This window comes from Sapajus apella, unplaced genomic scaffold (assembly GCF_009761245.1).
Source record: "Sapajus apella isolate SASKATOON/1434 unplaced genomic scaffold, GSC_monkey_1.0 scaffold135, whole genome shotgun sequence".
Lineage (NCBI taxonomy): Eukaryota > Metazoa > Chordata > Mammalia > Primates > Cebidae > Sapajus > Sapajus apella.
In genome coordinates this window covers 3,475,912-3,495,740 of record NW_022437075.1, presented here as the reverse complement: position 1 = coordinate 3,495,740, position 19,829 = coordinate 3,475,912, and the positions used below count along the sequence as shown (strand labels likewise).

At 44.3% G+C, this 19,829-nt stretch overlaps 1 protein-coding gene across 3 annotated transcripts in view; it reads right to left on the bottom strand.

Annotated features, from left to right (window-relative positions):
* Positions 1-5,187: 5,187 nt before the first annotated feature.
* Positions 5,188-19,829, bottom strand: part of GP6 (glycoprotein VI platelet) — a 27,327-nt gene continuing 12,685 nt past the window's right edge. The window contains exons 6-8 of one of the 3 annotated variants that reach the window (XM_032263152.1): positions 9,525-9,584; positions 6,537-6,587; positions 5,188-6,032 (exon numbers count right to left, since the gene is read on the bottom strand). In XM_032263152.1, coding sequence (XP_032119043.1) covers positions 5,797-6,032; positions 6,537-6,587; positions 9,525-9,584 — 347 coding nt within the window. In that variant the 3' untranslated portion in view covers positions 5,188-5,796. The remainder of the gene's footprint in view (positions 6,033-6,536; positions 6,588-9,524; positions 9,585-19,829) is intronic. The other 2 variants (XM_032263153.1, XM_032263154.1) reach the window with 2 other exon arrangements.

Sequence of the window (19,829 nt, the reverse complement as noted above, 5' to 3'; positions counted from 1 at the left end):
ACCAAAAATATAAAAAATTAGGGGGGCATAGTGGCGGGCGCCTGTAATCCCAGCTACTTGGGAGGCCGAGGTACAAGAAGGGGGAGGTTGCAGTGAACAGAGATCATGCCACTGTACTCCAGACTGGGCAAAAGAGTGAGCCCTCTCAAAAAAAAGAAATTGAGTAATGTATGTACATTCATTTAGGAACTGTATTGACACCCCAGGGGTCCAAAAAATGTAACCTTGCACTCATAACTAACCATCTTTCTCCAACGTGTGTATTTCATCTGGCCAACCTCCTGACAGGCAAGTACTGAAAACTGAAACAGGGCACATGGGTGAATCTGTAGGTGTTCAGAGATGAACACGTACTGCTGTCTTGTTTCTCACATCTCCTTACCTGTGACTACCTGCCTCTGCCCATCACTGAGTTCTGAAAATGTGGCCCCAGGATCACAGCAGCATTAGCACTTGCTTGCTCTGGATCTCATCACATTGATGATCAAGAACAAAGTATTCACTGGGGTCTCTGATAAGGATCCAAAAATCTATTCTGCAATCCCATGGCCACGTTTGCACCCAGGAAGCACAAGAGCTGGGTTAGCCCAGATAGTGGGCTTGGGAAATGTTCTGGAACAAAAAAAGCAGAGCCAGAGATCATGAGAGCCTGATCCCCTTCCCCAGCATACACACATACCCCTCTCTATCTCCAAGTCTCATTTTCGGGCTTCTCAAAGCTAAGGTCACTCCCATGAGTTAAGTCACACGTTGCTCAATCTGTAGCTGTTCCACAAGAATAGAACTCTCTCCTGTTCAAGATCCTCTGGCTCAGCTACAGCTGTGGCAGACAGACCTCGGTGAGGGTCATCTGTTTTCACAATCCCCAATCCCAGACCACATCCTGTGCCCCAGGACAACATCCATGGTAACCACATCCCTTCCTCTCTTGCTCATTCCTTGAGCCCTGACCCAGGCTTCTCCAGGCTTCCCCTTCTCACCCAGACAGGGCAGTGTAGATCAAGTAAATGTCATGCACTGTGCAAGTAAAGGCAGGAAGTGCACACCTGTAATCCCAGCACTTTGGGAGGCAGAGGCGGGTGGATCACATGAGATCAGGAGTTCAAGACCAGCCTGGTCAACATGGTGAACCCCATCTCTACTAAAAATACAAAATTTAGCTGAGTGTGGTGGTGCATGTCTGTAATCCCAGCTACTTGGGAGGCTGAGGCAGGAGAATCACTTGAACCCAGGAGGTGGAGGCTGCAGTGAGATGAGATAGTAACCGCCCAAGGGGTTCACCTTGCCCACTGCCTAGACAGAGCTGATTCATCACAACCAGGGAATCGCAATAGAGAAAGAATAATTCACGCAGAGCCAGCTGTGCGAGAGACCAGAGTTTTAGTGTCTCCGAGCATTCAGGGAACAGAGTTTTTGTTGTTTGTTTGTTTGGTTTTTTTTTTTAGACGGGTTTCGCTCTTGTTACCCAGGCTGGAGTGCAATGGTGCGATCTCGGCTCACCGCAACCTCCGCCTCCTGGGTTCAGGCAATGCTCCTGCCTCAGCCTCCTGAGTAGCTGGGATTACAGGCACGCACCACCATGCCCAGCTAAATTTTTTTTTGTAGTTTTAGTAGAGACGGGGTTTCACCATGTTGACCAGGATGGTCCTGATCTCTTGACCTCGTGATCCACCCGCCTCGACCTCCCAAAGTGCTGGGATTACAGGCGTGAGCCACCGCACCTGGCCTGGAACAGAGTTTTTAAGGATAACTTGATGGGTGGGTGGGAAGCCAGTGAGCCAGAAGTGCTGATTGGTCAGGGATGAAATCAGGCAGTTGATGCTATCTTCTTGCAATCAGTCAGTTCCTGGGTGGGGACCACAAGATCAGATGAGCCAGTTTATTCACCTCAGTGGTGTCAGCTGATCCACTAAGTGCAGGGTCTGAAAATTTTCTCAAGCACTGATCTTAGGAGCAGTTTAGGGAAGCCTCCAGCTGCATGACTCCTAAACCTGTTGGGGACAAGTTGCCTCAGAAAACCCTCTCCACAAGCTGACCCCCCACTGTGATTACTCTGCAGCTGCAATCCTGAACACCTATCTAGGTGCCACATCAAGGTTGCCAGATGGGCTACAATTAAGCAAAGGCCTGATTACAGCCATCTGGGCAGCTCAGGGGGAGGACAGGGAAAGCAAACGTTTGTTATCCATACTTGTAAATCCCTGTTTTACGCATATCTGTAAAATCTTGTTTTTGTAAAACTGCCACCACAAAAGTCACAGGATGATGTAAGTCTGTTACTACCTTGGTCCTGAAACTCCCTTATGTCCCTCTCCCCACATAAACCTCTCATTTTGTAAGCTCGGGGCTGCCTCCGCTAATTGTTACAGGGCAGCCCGGCAGGTAAATAAAACTTGCTTACCCGACTTTGGGTCTATTATCCTTTCTCTCGGTTAACCTTACAAAACCATAATTTCTAATCTTGTGGCTACTAGTCCTACAGAGGCAATCTAGTCCCCAAGCAAGAAAGAGGTCTGCTTTGGGAAAGGGCTATCGTCTTTGTTTAAACTATAGACTGTAAACGAAGTTTCTCCCCAAGTTAGTTCAGCCTACGCCCAGGAATGAAAAAGGACAGCTTGGAGGTTAGAAGCCAAATGGAATCAGTTAAGTTAAATCTCTTTCACTGACTCAGTCATAATTTTGCAAAGGCTGTTTCAAGATCGCACAACTGCACTCCAGCCTGGGCGACAGAGTGAGACCCTGTCAAAAAAAAAAAAAGCGGCAGGAAGTGACATCAAGACAGGAAGTAAAGTCAGCAGACAGGAAGTGGTGAGAGAAGACAGGAAGTGAGGTCTTACAGGAAGTCTGAAGACAGGAAGTGACGTCACACCAGACAGACGTATTATCAGAAGGCAGGCAGGAAGTGAAGTCAGAAGACCGGAAGTGGCTGGGGGAACTTGTCTTTCTTCTTTCCTCCTCAGCCCCAAGTGAAAAGGTAGCATCATCAGGTGTGCCATTTGAGTAGCTCGACCCAGCTCGGGCACCCACACCTCCCTTCAGCCCATCAGAGACCTCTCCACTAGCTTCTTTTGCGTTTTTCCTTCATTTTGGAGATGAAATTCCCAGATTGAATGGCTTCAATAACTATGGAAAGTGATTGACCAAGGTAAGTCACAACTACCTTGTTTTTTAATTTTTTTGTTGTTTGTTATCATGACTAATTAAGTGTTAGCCTTCTAGCACAAATAGCTTTGCATTTCCACTCTGTATTACTTGCATTTTTATTACTTTGTAATATTTGTAATGTGTTATTATAAAGCCGTGTTATTAGTTTGGATATTTTGAAGTTAAAAATGTAATTTTTTAACTGCAAAGCAGCCGTATGCAAAGCAGGTGTTTCAGAACTTTCCCCCGTCAATGTCTTCTCCCCTGAAGGAAACAATTTTGAGACTTTCTGTTGTTAATTCTGTTTAACAGCATACTTCTAAAAGAAAACGTGTATACTGTTATTATTTATTTGATTACAAAAATATACATGCATCTACTTTAAAAATTTCAATAGCACTAAAAGGGTATATGCAAAATGCAATCGCTAACCAACCATCTCTTCCATTGCTCTGCCTAACAGACACACCCACTTTTAGCTGTTTTGTCTTGTTAATATTAGGTTTCTAAAAATGTGTAACCATGTGAATAATGAGCTTAGACAAGATTCCTATCATAATAGGCGGGGACTTAGTTCTCCTACAGTGTTGTTCTTATTGTTTTTTCTCTTTCAATGTTTATGTCTGCATATCAGTATTCAATATCACATTTTTAAACTCACAGATATTCACAGCTGAGAATTTTCAGGTAATATAGCTTGCTTCCTTTATTTTTTTTTCTCCCCCTAAAGTTGATATTTGTCTTTTTCATTTTCATTTTCTTTTGAGGCAGAGCCTCACTCTGTCACCAGGCTTGAGAGCAGTGGTACAGTCATGGCTCACTGCAGCTTCAACCTCCCTGGGCTCAGGTGATCCCCATCCTCCCTGGGCTCAGGTGATCCCCATCCTCCCTGGGCTCAGGTGATCCCCATCCTCCCTGGGCTCAGGTGATCCCCATACTCCCTGGGTTCAGGTGATCCCCATCCTCAGTCTCCTGAGTACCTGAGAGTAGGCATGTGCTACGATACTCAGATAATTTTTGTGTTTTTTATATATGAGATGGTGTTTCACCATGTTGTCCAAGCTGGTGTGAAACTTCTGGGCTCAGGCGATCTCACCTCAGCCTCCCAAAGTGCGGAGATTACAGATGTGAGCCACCGTGCCCATGCTATACTTGTCTTTTTAAAATCTACTTAGTTTGCTTGACCACTATAATTATTTTTACTCTGTCTTCTAATAGCTTCTCAGTATGATTTTCCACTTGTTAAGACAAACAATTGACCCATTCTTACATTTGGAGTTTTCTCTAAGCAGCCTTCCCGTTCCCGCTTCACCTAAGCTGTGCGCTCACTAGACCTGATTCAAAGCTGTCATCCTGAAGCTTCTGTCTGCCATTCTTCTGTCTTTTCCCAAGTGATCCACCCACCTCAGCCTCCTAAAGTGCTGGGATTACAGGCATGAGCCACCATTCCCAGCCATTCTTTTCCTTTTTAAAAAAACTTTTTATCTTCTTTATTTTTAGTGGAGATGGGGTCTTACTATGTTGCCCAGACTAGTCGTGAACTCCTCGGCTTAAGTGATCCTCCTGCCTTGCCCTCCCAAAGTGCTAGGATGACAGACATGATCCACTGTACCTGGCCCAGTGGTATAGTTTTACACTCATTAGATGATCAAGAAATACCTAAATGCTATAATAAGTATAGAACCCTACTTTCAGAAGACATAACATTTCCTTCAGAAAGTAATTATGAGAGGGGTGGAGACGGTGCATTATCTTATTTTTTTATTTTAAAAATTTATACATAATTATACCTATTTATGGGGTAGGCAGCAATATTTCAATACATGTATACTGTGTGTTATGATCAGATGGGATAATTAGTATATTCATCGCTTTATTTTTTGAGACAAGATCTGGCCCTGTCACTCAGGCTGAAATGCAGTGGTGTGATCTCAACTCACTACAGCCTCTGCCTTCCAGACTCGAGCCATTCTCCCACCTCAGCTTCCTGAGTTGCTGGGACTACAGGCAGGCATCACCACACCCGGATAATTTTGTTTTGTTTTGTTTTGGTAGAAATGGGGTTTCACCATGTTGCACAGGCTGATCTTGTTTTCCAAAGTGAAGGAAAGCAATCGACATGCTAGTTTTAGACTAAGGAAAATGAATAACGTACCCAAACTGCCCGCAAGGCCCGTTCTGAGAAATGAAAGGAGATATGTTAGACTGCAGTGGAAGATGGAGTTAGGATGAAGGTTTCTGGGGAAAACCAGACGAGCACAGAGGGCCAAGGGGAAGCATGGGAGGGTTCTGCACAGAGGATGGAACAGAGTCAACCATGAGAGCTGGGAACGTTAGAGAGTCATCTGGAGCCCATATTACAGAAGGTTGAAGAAAGAGGCCAGTATATGGTCCAGCCAGGGTACCATGTGATCCACAGTGTGCAGGGAGGAGGCTGAGGTCTCCATGGATTCCTTCCATCCCAAATGGAGGGCATCCTTGGACAGAGAGCCAGATAGACACTAGCTGAACGGCTCCTGGATGGAACACCAGGAGGAGGCAGCATGGCCTCCTTTCCAAGCTGTAGCCTCCGCCCTCCTGATCCCACGCTTCACGTACGCCACAGTGTTTGAGTTGTGTCCCATGCCATGATCCATGCCTGGGGTTCACTGGTCATGAACAGAACCCATAGCTGTGAACATCTGGTCGACCTCCATCCTGACTCCCGTGTGATTTCTGGGGCTGTGGGAGGGGTGGGAGCGGCCTCTGCACAGCCCTGACCCTGTGCCGCGGGCGCTTCCTCCGGCTGTGCCAGTCCTCTGCCAGAAACCCCGCCAGGAGTATTAGGATCACAGCTCCGAGGCATATCCGGACCAGGTTGCCCTTGGTGTAGTACTGGCGGGAGGGACCTGGAGGAATGAGAAGAGGCAGGAGCAAGTGAAGAAGCCCACCTCCAGGACCCCCTCCAAGCCACATCTTGGGCTTCTCAGAGATCCTATGATTCTACCAGCTGGGATGCCATTCTCTTTCCTGGAGGGTTCCCCTCTCCCCAGTAGGAGTCAGGGTGAGATGACCCCATTTCTCTAAGTAGCACCTCTCCCTCATGTGCCATCACAGGGCTCTGAGACAACCCCTTCCCAGACACAGATGCTGCCTTGTTATCCAATGCATTCCAAAAGAGAAGACAGTTATGAGGGGTGGGGAAGAGATGGAATCTCTTTCTCTGACCCTTCAGAAAATCTCAACCTTCCCAGCTGATTTTAATGCCCAATTCTGAACCCCATACACTGATATTCTGCCTTCGCTCCACACGCTGGAACCCAAGATCTCAGAGCTGCACTTCCTGTATAAAGGAGTTGGCTTTGGGTGAAGAGACAGGTGAGAAGGGAGAGGGTCTGGAGAGGATGACTCACCAGCTGGAGAGCCTGACTCCTTTGGACTGGCGGTGATACTCCTAGAAGTCTCTGGGAACCAAAAAAAACGGCTAAGTGTGAAATGAAACCATATTCCCTCCCCCATCACTGTCCCTACCCTTAACACACACACTTGGGAGGCAGAATTCCTTATTTAGGAAGAGCATGGACTGGGCACAGTGGCTCACGCCTGTAATCCCAGCACTGTGGGAGGCTGAGGCAGGAGGAGGGCTTGAGTCCAAGAGTTCAAGACCAGCCTAAGCAACTTGGAAAAATCCTGTCTCTACAAAAAATACAAGAATTAGCCTGGCGTGGTGACACATGCTTATAATCCCAGCTACTCAGTGGGGGCTGAGTCAGGAAGATCACCTGAGCCCTGGGAGGTTGAGGCTGCAGTGAGCCAGGATGGCTCCACTGCACTCCAGCCTGGGAAACAGAGCAAGACTGCATCTCAGAAAAAAAAAAAAAAAAAAAAAAGCATGAACTAAAGAATCAGGCTGTCCAGATTTGAAACCCAAGGCTATCACTTATTATCAGCATCTGTGAGCCAGTTTTCCTATGTGTCCAATAAAATTAATGATATCCCTTATAGGTTGATGTGAAAGTCAAGATGATAATGGTAGTAAAATAAAGCATGGTGCTTGACATATAATGAACACCCAAACATGCCAGCTCTCTATTCCTCAAGTATCTCCTGAGATAAGCCAGGTACTCAGCCATGTGCTGGGCCTTGGGAACCCAAATATTAACAAGACACTGTCCATCTGCAGTTCCCAGACTATTGGAGGAGACCAAGAAGTAAAGCGATTTTTTTTGTTTTTGGTTTTTATGAATTGGAATCTCGCTCTGTCACCCAGGCTGGAGTGCAGTGGCGTGATCTCAGCTCACTGCAGCCTCCACCTCCTGGGTTCAAGTGTTTCTCCTGCCTCAGCCTCCCAAGTAGCTAGGATTATAGGCACCCGCCACCATGCCCAGCTAATTTTCTTATTTTTAGTAGAGACACAGTTTCACCATGTTGACCAGGCTTGTCTCTTCTGACCTCAGGTGATCCGCTGCGTTAGCCTCCCAAAGTGCTGGAATTTCAGGCATGAGCCACCGTGCCTGGCCTTTTTTTTTTTTTTTTTTTTTTTTTGAGATGGAGTCTCACTCTGTTGCCCAGGCTGAAGTGTAGTGGTGTGATCTTGGCTCACTGTAACCTCCACCTCCCGGGTTCAGGCAATTCTCCTGACTCAGCCTCCACAGTAGCTGGGATTACAGGGGTGTGCCACCACACACTGCTAGTTTTTGTATTTTTTTTCTTGAGATGGAGTCTTGCTCTGTTGCCCAGGCTGGAGTGTGGTGGCACAATCTTGTCTCACTCCAACCTTGGCCTCCTCGGTTCAAGCAACTCTCCTGCTTCAACCTCTCAAGTAGATGGGACTACACACACACACCACCATGCCCAGCTAATTTTTACATTTTTTGGTAGAGACGGGGTTTCACCATGTTGGCCAGGTTGGCCTTGAACTCCTGACCTCAGGTGATCTGCCCACCTCAGCCTCCCAAAGTGTTGGGATTACAGGCATGGGCCACCTGATCTTAATGCCCAATTCTTAACCCCCAGTCGAGATTTTTGTATTTTTAGCAGAGAATAGGTTTCACCATGCTGGCCAGACTGGTCTCGAACTCCTGACCTCAGGTGATCCGCCCACCTTGGCCTGTCAAAGTGCTGGGATGACAGGCAAAGTGATAAAAGTAATATACTGTGAAAACTGCTGTAATAGGCAGCCCACAAGACACTGAGCAAGAGCAGAGGGAACCACCAATGCAGACTGGGTGGTCAAGGGTTTCTTGAGGAATTGGTGCCATGGGGAAATGGAAGGAAAGGAAGAGCAAGTGGCTTGGGTGCAGAGTCAGGAGAGGATAGGAAGCCTCCAGGAGAGCTTTAAGTGACTGTGTGGCTGAGAACAGCACGGGGACTGCGTGGAAGGTATGCAGACAGGATTGGAGGGGTCAGCAGTGGCTGGATGTCTAAGCTCATGGAACAGCAAGCTGAACAATTGGAACTGCATCCTGAGGGTGACTGGGAGGTCCCGAACTGAAGATAGGGAGGGATCCCATCATAGGGTTAGAACCCTCTGGGATCAGGTGCCTCATGAAAGCCAAAGTCAGGTGGGCCCAGTGGAGATAGCTAGCCTATTATCAGGGAATCTGTGAAAGTGTTTATTAGTCTGGAAGGAAATCACACTTCCCAGGAAAAGCAAGGGGAAAGAAACTGCAGTGTGAGGAAAGCGTGTCCTCAGAGGACCGGAGTAATTAGAGGTACTATGTCCAGGCACCTATGGTCTGTGTGCGGCTAGAGTGTGGGCTCTACATGGACACAGTGAGGAGCAAGATTAGATTCTTAGATCACAGCCAAGTCAGAAGGCCTAGGACTTTATCCTGGGAGCAGTGCGTAGGGATGAGTAGCGGTCTTCCCATCACAGCCTTGCTCTGCCATCTTTGAAATGGCCCCATTGGCCAGGCACAGTGGCTCACACCTGTAATCCCAGCACTTTGGAAGGCCGAGGTGGGTGGATCACGAGATCAGAAGTTCGAGACCAGACTGGCCAATATAGTGAAACCCCATCTCTACTAAAAAATACAAAAATTAGCTGGGTGTGGTGGCTACTCAGGAGGCTGAGGAAGGAGAATTACTTGAACCCAGGAGATAGAGGTTGCAGTGAGCCGAGATCAGGCCACTGTACTCCAGCCTGGTTGACAGAGGGAGTCTCTGTCTCAAAAAAAAAAAAAAAGGAAGGAAGAAATGGCTCCATTACCCAAAATACTCCTCCTTCTGAACCCCAAAGCTCCACTCAACACCCATGCTCCATCCTCACACCAAGGACCTTCTTAGGAAGAGACAGACAGTGTGGTGAAGTGATGAAAAGCCTCTAGGCTTAGACAGTGGAAGAGAAAGCTCTGTCCTCATGCTCCTTTCTGCTGAGCATGCAATGCCTGGTTACTCACCAGTTGTGAAGACTTTGTTTGTGAGTGAGATGATCAGTTTACTGGTGGCCTCTGGGAATGCTAAGGAGAATTATAAGAAAGCAAAACAATGTTAAGTCTTTCCCGTGGCTCCCTATATCCCCTAGATACCCTTGTGAAATATCTAGGCTCCCTGAAACCCCTTTCTTTCCTACGGACACTGCACAGACACTGCAGACAGACAAATTCAAAAGGTGTAAGACTTATCTTCCATCAGTGGCTTAGTGAGATGCAGATCTGTTCATCAGTTGATGGACATTTGGGTTTTTTCCACGTTTTGCTATTATGAATTTTGCTGCTGTGACATTCACATACAAAGTTTTGTGTGAACACATGTTTTCTCTTCTCTTGGGTACACACCTAGGGGTGGTGGAATCACTGAGTCATATAGTAACTCTGTGTTTTACTTTTGAGGAACTACCAGACTGTTTTTCAAAGCAGCTACGCCATTTTATATTCCCACCAGCAACACAGGAAGGTTCTTACAAATCCTCACCAATACTTCTTGTTCGTTTGTTTTGTTTTAATCATAGCCATCCTAGTTGTCATGGTACATTTTTTTATTATACTTTAAGTATTGGGGTACATGTGCAGAACGTACAGGTTTGTTACATAGGTCTACGTGTGCCTTGGTGGTTTGCTGCATCCATCCCCCCCGCCCCCCGTCATTTACATTAGGTATTTCTCCTAATGTTATCCCTCTCCAATCCCTCCACCCCTTGCTATCCCTCCCCTACCCACCAAAACCCCCCGACAGGCTCCCAGTGCATGATGTTCCCCTCCCTGTGTCCATGTGTTCTCATTGTTCAACACCCACTTAGGAGTAAGAACATGCAGTGTTTGATTTTCTGTTCCTGGGTCAGTCCACTGAGAATGATGGTTTCCAGCTTGATCCATGTCCCTGAAAAGGACATGAACTCACCCTTGTTTATGGCTGCATAGTATTCCATGGTGCATATGTGCCACATTTTCCTTATCCAGTCTATCTTTGATTGGCATTTGGGTTGGTTCCAAGTCTTTGCTATTGTAAACAGTGCCACATTAAACATACATGTGCTTGTGTCTTTATAATACAATGTTTTGTAATCCTTTGGGAATATACCCAATAATGGGATTGCTGGGTCAAATGGTATTTCTATTTCTACAACCTTGAGGAATCACCACACTGTCTTTCACAATGGTTGAACTAATTTACACTGCCACAAACAGTGTAAAAGTGTTTCTATTTCTCCACATCCCTTCCAGCATCTGTTGTCTCCAGATTTTTTAATGATTGCCATTCTAACTGGCGTCAGATGGTATCTCAGTGTGGTTTTGATTTGCATTTCTCTAATGACCAGTGATGATGAGCTTTTTCTTCATATGTTTGTTGGCTGCATAAAAGTCTTTTAAAAAGTGTCTGTTTATATCCTTTGCCCACTTTTTGATGGGGTTGTTTGCTTTTTTCTTGTAAATTTGTTTAAGTTCTTTGTAGATTTTGGTTATTAGCCCTTTGTCACATGGGTAGATTGCAAAATTTTTTTCCCATTCTGTTGGTTGCCAGTTCACTCTAATGATAGTTTCTTTTGCTGTGCAGAAGCTCTTAAATTTAATTAGATGCCATTTGTCTATTTTGGCTTTTGTTGCCAACGCTTTTGGTGTTTTACTCATGAAGTCCTTGCCTATGCCTATGTCCTGAATGGTATTGCCTAGATTTTCTTCTAGAGTTTTTACAGTGTTAGGTCTTATGTTTAAATCTTTAATCCATTGGGAGTTAATTTTCATATAAGGTATAAGGAAGAGATCCAGTTTCAGCTTTATGCATATGGCTAGCCAGTTTTCCCAACACCGTTTATTAAATAGGGAATTCTTTCCCTATTGCTTGTTTTTGTCAGGTTTGTCAAAGATTAGATGGTTGTAGATATGTGGCGTTACTTCTGAGGCCTCTGTTCTGTTTTATTGGTCTATGTGTCTGTTTTGGTACCAGTACTATGCTGTTTTGATTACTGTAGCCTTGTAGTATAGTTTGAAGTCAGGTAGCATGATGCCTCCAGCTTTGTTTTGTTTGTTTGTTTGTTTAGAATTGTCTTAGCTCTGCAGGCTCTCTTTTGGTTCCAGATGAACTTTAAGGTGTTTTTTCGCATTCTGTGAAGAAGGTTAATGGTAGCTTGATGGGAGTAGCATTAAATCTATAAATTACTTTCAGCAGTATGGCCTTTTTTAAAATATATAATTATACTTTGCTCATAGCATTGTTGGGAGGATCAAAATAATTCACGTAAAGTAGTTAGAAGGTGCTGGCAGAAGAGGCTCTCAGTGAATGTTAACTATTATTCTTTTTTATTCTTTAGTTTTTAAAAAATATATGTATTTTATTGCGTTTTAGGTTTTGGGGTACATGTGAAGAACATGCAAGACTGTTGCATAAGTACATACATGGCTATGTGGTTTGCTGCCTTCCTCCCCATAATATTGATTCTTCCTAACCATGAACATGGAATGTTTTTCTATCTGTTTGTGTTCTCTCTCATTTCCTTGAGCAGTGGTTTGCAGTTCTCCTTGAAGAAGTCCTTCACATCCCTTGGTAGTTGTATTCCTAGGTATTTTACTTTCTTTGTAGCAATTGTGAATGTGAGTTCATTCATGATTTGGCTGTCTGTTATTGGTGTATAAGAATGCTTGTAATTTTTGCACATTGATTTTGTATCCTGAGACTTTGCTGAGGTTGCTTATCAGCTCAAGGAGATTTTGGGCTGAGAAGATGGGGTCTTCTAAATATACAATCATGTCATCTGCAAATAGAGACAATTTGACTTCCTCTTTTCCTAATTGAATACGCTTCATTTCTTTTTCTTGCCTGATTTCCCTGGCCAGAACTTCCAATACTATGTTGAATAGGAGGGATGAGAGAGGGCATCCTTGTCTTGTGCCAGTTTTCAAAGGAAATGCTTCCAGTTTTTGCCCATTCAGTATGATATTGGTCATGGGTTTGTCATAAATCACTCTTATTATTTTGAGATACGTTCCATCAATACCTAGTTTATTGAGAGTTTTTGTTTTTAACATAAAGGGCTGTTGAATTTTGTCAAAGGCCTTCTCTGCATCTATTGAGATAATCATGTGGTTTTTGTCTTTGGTTCTGTTTATGTGATAGATTACATTTATAGATTTGCATGTGTTGAAACAGCCTTGCATCCCAGGGATGAAGCCGACTTGATCGTGATGGATAAGCTTTTTGATGTGTTGTTGGATTGGGTTTGCCAGTAATTTGTTCAGGATTTTTGCATCATTGTTCATCGTGGATATTGGCCTGAAATTTTCTTTTTTCAGTTGTGTCTCTGCCAGGTTTTGGTATCAGGATGATGTTGGTCTCATTAAATGAGTTAGGGAGGATTCCCTCTTTTCGTATTGTTTGAAATAGTTTCAGAAGGAATTGTACCAGCTCCTCTTTGTACCTCTGGTAGAATTCAGCTGTGAATCTGTCTGGTCTCGGACTTTTTTTGGCTGGTAGGCTATTAATTGCTGCCTCAACTTCAGACCTTGTTATTGGTCTATTCAGGGATTCAGCTTCTTCCTGGCTTAGTCTTGGGAGGGTGTAAGTGTCCAGGAATTTATCCATTTCTTCTAGATTTACTGGTTTATATGCACAGAGGTGTTTGTAGTAATGTCTGATGGTAGTTTGTATTTCTGTGGAATCAGTGGTGATATCCCCTTTATCATTTTTTATTGCATCTATTCTATTCTTCTCTCTTTTCTTTTTTAATAGTCTGGCTAGAGGTTATCTGTTTTGTTGATCTTTTCAAAAACCAGCTCCTGGAGTTACTGGTTTTTTTGAAGAGTTTTTTTGTGTCTCTATCTCCTTCAGTTCTACTCTGAACTTAGTTATTTCTTGTCTTCTACTAGCTTTTGAATTTGTTTGATCTTGCTCCTCTAGCTCTTTTAATTGTGATGGTAGAGTGTCTATTTTAAATCTTTCGTCGCTTCTCATGTGGGCATTTAGTGCTATAAATTTCCCTCCAGACACAGCTTTAAATGTGTCCCAGGGATTCTGGTATGTTGCGTCTTCATTCTCATTGGTTTCTAAGAACATCTTTATTTCTGCCTTCATTTTGTTATTTGTCCAGTATTGATTCAGGAGCAGGTTGTTCAGTTTCTATGTAGTTGTGCGGTTTTGAGTGAGTTTCTTAATCCTGAGTTCTAATTTGATTGCACTGTGGTCTGAGAGACTGTTACGATTTCTGTTCTTTTGCATTTGCTGAGGAGTGATTTACTTCCAATTATGTGGTCAATTTTAGAGTAAGTGCAGTGTGGTGCTGAGAAAAATGTATATTCTATAGATTTGGGGTGGAGAGCTCTGTAGATGTCTATTAGGTCTGCTTGATCCAGATCTCAGTTCAAGTCCTAGATATGCTTGTTAATTTTCTGTCTTGTTAATCTGTCTAATATTGACAGTGGAGTGTTAAAGTCTCCCACTATTATTGTGCAGGAGTCTAAGTCTCTTTGTAGGTCATTAAGAACTTGCTTTATGTATCTGGGTGCTCCTGCATTGGGTGCATGTATATTTAGGTGAGTCAGCTCTTCTTGTTGCATTGATCCTTTTACCATTATATAATGCCCTTGTCTTTTTTTTTCTTTGTTGGTTTAAAGTCTTTTTATCAGAGACTAGTATTGCAATCCCTACTTTTTTTTGCTCTTCATTTGCTTGGTGAATCTTCCTCCGTCCCTTTATTTTGACTCTACATATGTCTTTGCATGTGAGATGGGTCTCCTGAATACTGCACACTGATGGCTCTTGACTTTTATCCAGTTTGCCAGTCTGTGTCTTTTGATCGGAGCATTTAGCGCATTTACATTTAAGGTTAAGATTATGTGTGAATTTGATCCTGCTGTTTTGATGCTAGCTGGTTGTTTTGCCCATTAGTTGGTGCAGTTTCTTCATAGTGTCGGTGTTCTTTACAATTTGTTTCTGCAGTGGCTGGTACTGGTTGCTCCTTTCCATGTTTAGTGCTTCATTTAGGACCTCTTGTAAGGCCTGTCTGGTGGTGACAAAAATCTCTCAGCAATTGCTTGTCTGTAAGGATGTTATTTCTCCTTCGCTTATGACGCCTAGTTTGGCTGGATGTGAAATTCTGGGTTGAAAGTTCTTTTCTTTAAGGATGTTGAATATTGGCCCCTACTCTCTTCTGGAATGTAGGGTTTCTGCCAAGAGATCTGCTGTGAGTCTGATGGGCTTCCCCTTGTGGGTAACTCGACCTTTCTCTCTGGCTGCCCTTAGCATTTTTCCTTCGTTTCAACCCTGGTGAATCTGACAATTATGTGCCTTGGGGTTGCTCTTCGTGAGGAATATTTTGTGGTCTCTGTATTTCCTGGACTTGAATGCTGCCCTGCCTTGCTAGGTCGGGGAAATTCTCTTGGATAATATCCTGAAGAGTGTTTTCCAACTTAGTTTCATCTCCCCGTCACATTCAGGTACACCTGTCAAATGTAGATGTGGTCTTTTTACATAATTCCATATTTCTTGGAGGCTTTGTTTATTTCTTTTCACTCTTTTTTTGTTTTCTTTCATTTTTTCTTTAATCTTGCCTTCTCACTTTATTTCATAGAGTTGATCTTCAATCTCTGATATCCTTTCTTCTGCTTGATCAATTCAGTTATTGAAACTTGTATATGCTTCACAAAGTTCTGGTGCTGTTTTTCAGTTTCGTCAAGTTGTCTGTTCTTCTCTAAGCTGGTTATTCTAGTTAGCATTTCATCTAACCTTTTTTCAAGCTCTTAGTTTCCTTGCATTGAGTTAGGACATGCTCCCTTAGCTTGGAGAAGTTTGTTATTACCACCTTCTGAAGCCTGCTTCTGTCAATTCATCAAACTCATTCTCCATCCAGTTTTTGTTCCTTTGCTGGTGAGGAGATGTGATCCCTTGGAGGAGAAGAGGCATTCTGGTTTTTGGTGGATTCAGCCTTTTTGTGCTGGTTTCTTCCCATGTTCATGGATTTATCTACCTTTGGTCTTTGAAGTTGGTGACTTTTGGATGGGATTTCTGAGTGGATGTCCTTTCTGTTAATGTTGAAGCCATTTCTTTCTGTTTTTTAGTTTTCCTTCTAACAGGCCCCTCTGCTGCGGGTCTGTTGGAGGTCCACTCCAGACCCTGCTTGCCTGGGAATCACCCACAGGGGCTGCAAAGCAGCAAATATTGCTGCCTGTTCCTTCCTCTGGTAGCTTCATTCCAGAAGGGCATCCACCAGATGTCAGTCAGAGCTCTCCTGTATGAAGTGTCTCTTAGGATACACGGGGGTCAGGAAGCCACTTGAGCAGGCAGTCTGTCCCTTACTGGAGCTCAAGTGCTGTGCTGGAAGATTCGTTGCTCACTGCAGAGCCACTGGGCAGGGATGTGTAAGTCTGCTGAAGTGGAACCCACAACCACCCCTTTTCCCAGGTGCTCTGTCCCAGGAAGGTGGGGGCTTTATTTATAAGTCCCTGACTGGCTCCTGTCTTTTTTCAGTGATACCCTGCCCAGCAAGAAGGGAGTCTAGTTACAATCTGCCTGCAGAGGCTTTGCTGAACTGCCTTGGGCTCTGCCCAATTGCTGTGTAAATTTCCAGTGACTTTGTTTACGCAAATGAGTTTACACTACATGGGCCTCAGTAATGGCGGACACCCCTCACCCCTCCGAGCTCGAATGTCCGTGGTCGAGCTCAGGCTGCTGTGCTGCTGCAAGAATTTCAAGCCTGCGGATGTTAGCTTGTTGGTCTTCCTGGGGGCGGGACCCGCCGACCGAGATCACTTGGCTCCCTGGCTTCAGCCCTGTTTTTCAGGGGAATGAGCAGTTCTCACTGGTTCCAGGCGCCACTGGCGTCTGCTGCAGCTAAAGCGGCTGCCCAGTTTTGTGCTGGAAACCTGGAGCACTGGTGTTGTAGGCACCGGAGGGAATCTCCTGGTCTGTGGGTTGTGAAGACTGGGAAAAGCGCAGTATCTGAGCCAGAGTGCCAGAGTGTAATGGCTTCCCTTGGCTAGGAGAGGGAGTTCGCTGGCCCCTTGGGCTTCCCGGGTGAGGTGACACCCCACCCTGCTTCAGTTAGCCCTCCTTGGGCTACACCCACTGTCCAGCCAGTCCTAGTGAGATGAACCTGGTACCTCAGTTGGAAATATGGAGATCACTCGCCTTCTGCGTCGCTCTCACTGGGTACTGCGGACTGGAGCTGTTACTATTTGACCGTCTTGGCAGAAGTCCCCCCTTGGCATGGTAAATTTTTTGGTATGTGAATTATATCTGAATTTGAAGAAGTGGGTCAGCATTTTCATGAGCTCAGAGGAAGAATGAGCTCATTTTAGCCTCTGAACACAGGATATCCACCTTCCTACTTAGACCATTTCCTTAACCAGGGACCTCCTGTAGCTTCGTAGCTATGGAGCTCCTCTTGCAGTGGGCACCATCTTGGGAGTCTTTGTATGGTGGAACCAGCTCAGCAAAACCTAATTTATGCTCAGCTCTCTGGCATAATGAGAGTGTGGGTATTATTTGGTCTTTGTTCCTTCTCTTCCTGTGAGATGCATTAATAAGCCTTGTTTCTTTATATTATTACTTGTTTGTTTATTTATTTTTTCCCATTTATTTTATTGCATTTTAGGTTTTGGGGTACATGTGAAGAACATGCAAGATTGTTGCATAGGTACACACGTGGCAGTGTGATTTGCTGCCTTCCTCCCCGTCACCTACATCTGGCATCTCTCCCCTTGCTATCTCTCCCCAGCTCCCCACCCCCCACCATCCCTCCCCTATTTCCCCCCAACTGACCCCAGTGTGTAGTGCTCCCCTCCCTGTGTCCATGTGTTCTCATTGTTCAACGCCCACCTATGAGTGAGAACATGCAGTGTTTGATCTTCTGCTCTTCTGTCAGTTTGCTGAGAATGATGGTTTCCAGGTTCATCCATGTCCCTACAAAGGACACAAACTCATCGTTTTTGATGGCTGCATAATATTCCATGGTGTATATGTGCCACATTTTCCCTGTCCAGTCTATCATCGATGGGCATTTGGGTTAGTTCCAGGTCTTTGCTATTGTAAACAGTGCGTCCTGCGCATGTATCTTGTAACTTAAAATTTTAGTTTCTTTTTTTTTTTAAATTAAAATTTTAAGTTACAAGATACATGCGTAGGACATCCAAGTTTGTTACATAGGTAAGCATGTGTCATGGTGGTTTGCTGCACCTATCAACCCGTCACCTAGGTAGTAAGCCCTGTATACATTAGCTATTTATCCTAGTGCTCTCCCTCCACCCCCACTACAGACTCTGGTATGCATTGTTCTCCTCCCTGTGTCCATGTGTTCCCGTTATTCAGCTCCCACTTACAAGTGAGAACATTCAGTGTTTGGTCTTCTGTTCTTGCCTTAGTTGGCTGAGGATAATGGCTTCCAGCTCCATCCATATCCCTGCAAAGGACATGATCTCATTCCTTTTTATGGCTACATAGTATTCTGTGGTGCATATGTAGCACTTTTTTTTAATCCAGTCTATCGTTGATGGACATTTGGATTGAGTCCCTGTCTTTGCTTTTGTGACTAGTACTGCAATGAACATATGCATGCATGTGTCTTTATAATACAATTATTTATATTCCTTTGGGTATATAACAAGTAATAGGATTGCTGGGTCAAATGGTATTTCTGGCCAGGCACACTGGCTCACACCTGTAATCATAGCACTTTGGGAGGCCAAGGTGGGCAGATCACCTGAGGTCAGGAATTCGAGACCAGCCTAGCCAACATGATAAAACCCCATCTCTCTTAAAAATACAAAAATTAGCCCAGGTGTTGTGGTGTGCACCTGTAGTCCTAGCTATTCAAGAGGCTGAGGCAGGAGAATCGCTTGAACCTGGAAGGCAGAGGCTGCAGTGAGCCAAGATCAAGCCACTGCACTCCAGCCTGAGTGACAGAGTAAGACTCTGTCTTTAAAAAAAAAAAAAAAATTATTGTATTCACAATGAATGTGGAAAAAAAAATTTTGGCTCTTTGAGGAATCGCCACACTGTCTCCTACAATGATTGAAGTAATTTACATTCCCACAATAGTGTGAAAGCATCCTGTTTCTCCACAGCCTCACCAGCATTCTGACTGGTGTGGATGGTGTCTCAATGTGCTTTTGATTTGCATTTCTCTAATGATTGGTGATGTTGAGCTTTTTCTTATATGTTTATTGGCTGCATAGACATCTTCTTTTGCGAAGTGACTGTTCATGTCCTTTGCCCACTTGTTAATGGGTTTTTTCTTGTAAATTTAAGTTCCTTGTAGATTCTGATATTAGACCTTTGTCAGATGGATAGATTGCAGAAACTTTCTTCCATTCTGTAGGTTGTCTGTTCACTCTGATGATAGTTTCTTTCACCGTGCAGAAGCTCTTTAGTTTAGTTAGATCCCATTGGCCAATTTTTGCTTTTGTTGCAACTGCTTTTGACATTTTTGTCATGAAATCTTTGCCTGGCCTATGTCCTGAATAGTATTACCTAGATTTTCTTCTAGGGTTTTTATAGTTTTGGGTTTTACAGTTAAGTCTTTATTCCCTCTTGAGTTAATTTTTGTATAAGGAAAGGGTCCAGTTTTAATTTTCTGCATATGACTAGACAGTTCTCCCAGCACCCTTTATTAACCCACAGCCAATTTCACACTGAATGGGCAAAAGCTGGAAGCATTTCCCTTGAAAACCAGTACAAGACAAGGATGCCCTCTTTCACCACTCCTATTCAACATAGTATTGGAAGTTCTGACCAGGGTAATCAGGCAACAAAGAAATAAAGTGTATTCCAATAGGAAGAGAGGAAATCAAACTATCTTTGTTTGCAGATGAACGTGATCCTTTATCTAGAAAACCCCATCATCTCAGCCCCAAAGCTTCTTAAGCTGATAAGCAACTTAAGCCTTGTTTTGATTTTGATTTAAACTCAGTGTGTTAGGTATGTGCATGCCATGTGATAGTTTGAATATACCTTCCCGCCAAACCTCATATCGGATTATGATCCCCAGTGTTGGAGATGGGGCCTGGTGGGAGGTATTTGAATCATGGGGGTGGATCCCTCAATTGCTTGGTGCTGTCCTCACAATAGTGAGTGAATTCTCACAAGATGTGACTATTGCAAAGTGTGGCATGTCCTCCAGTCCCAATTTTCTCTCTCTTGCTCCTTCTCCCAGCATGTGAGACACCTGATCCCCCTTTACCTTCTGCCATGATTGTAAGCTTCCTGAGGCCTCCCCAAAAGCAGATGCTAGCCTTCTGCTTCCTATACAGCCTTTAGAACCATGAACCAATTAAACACCT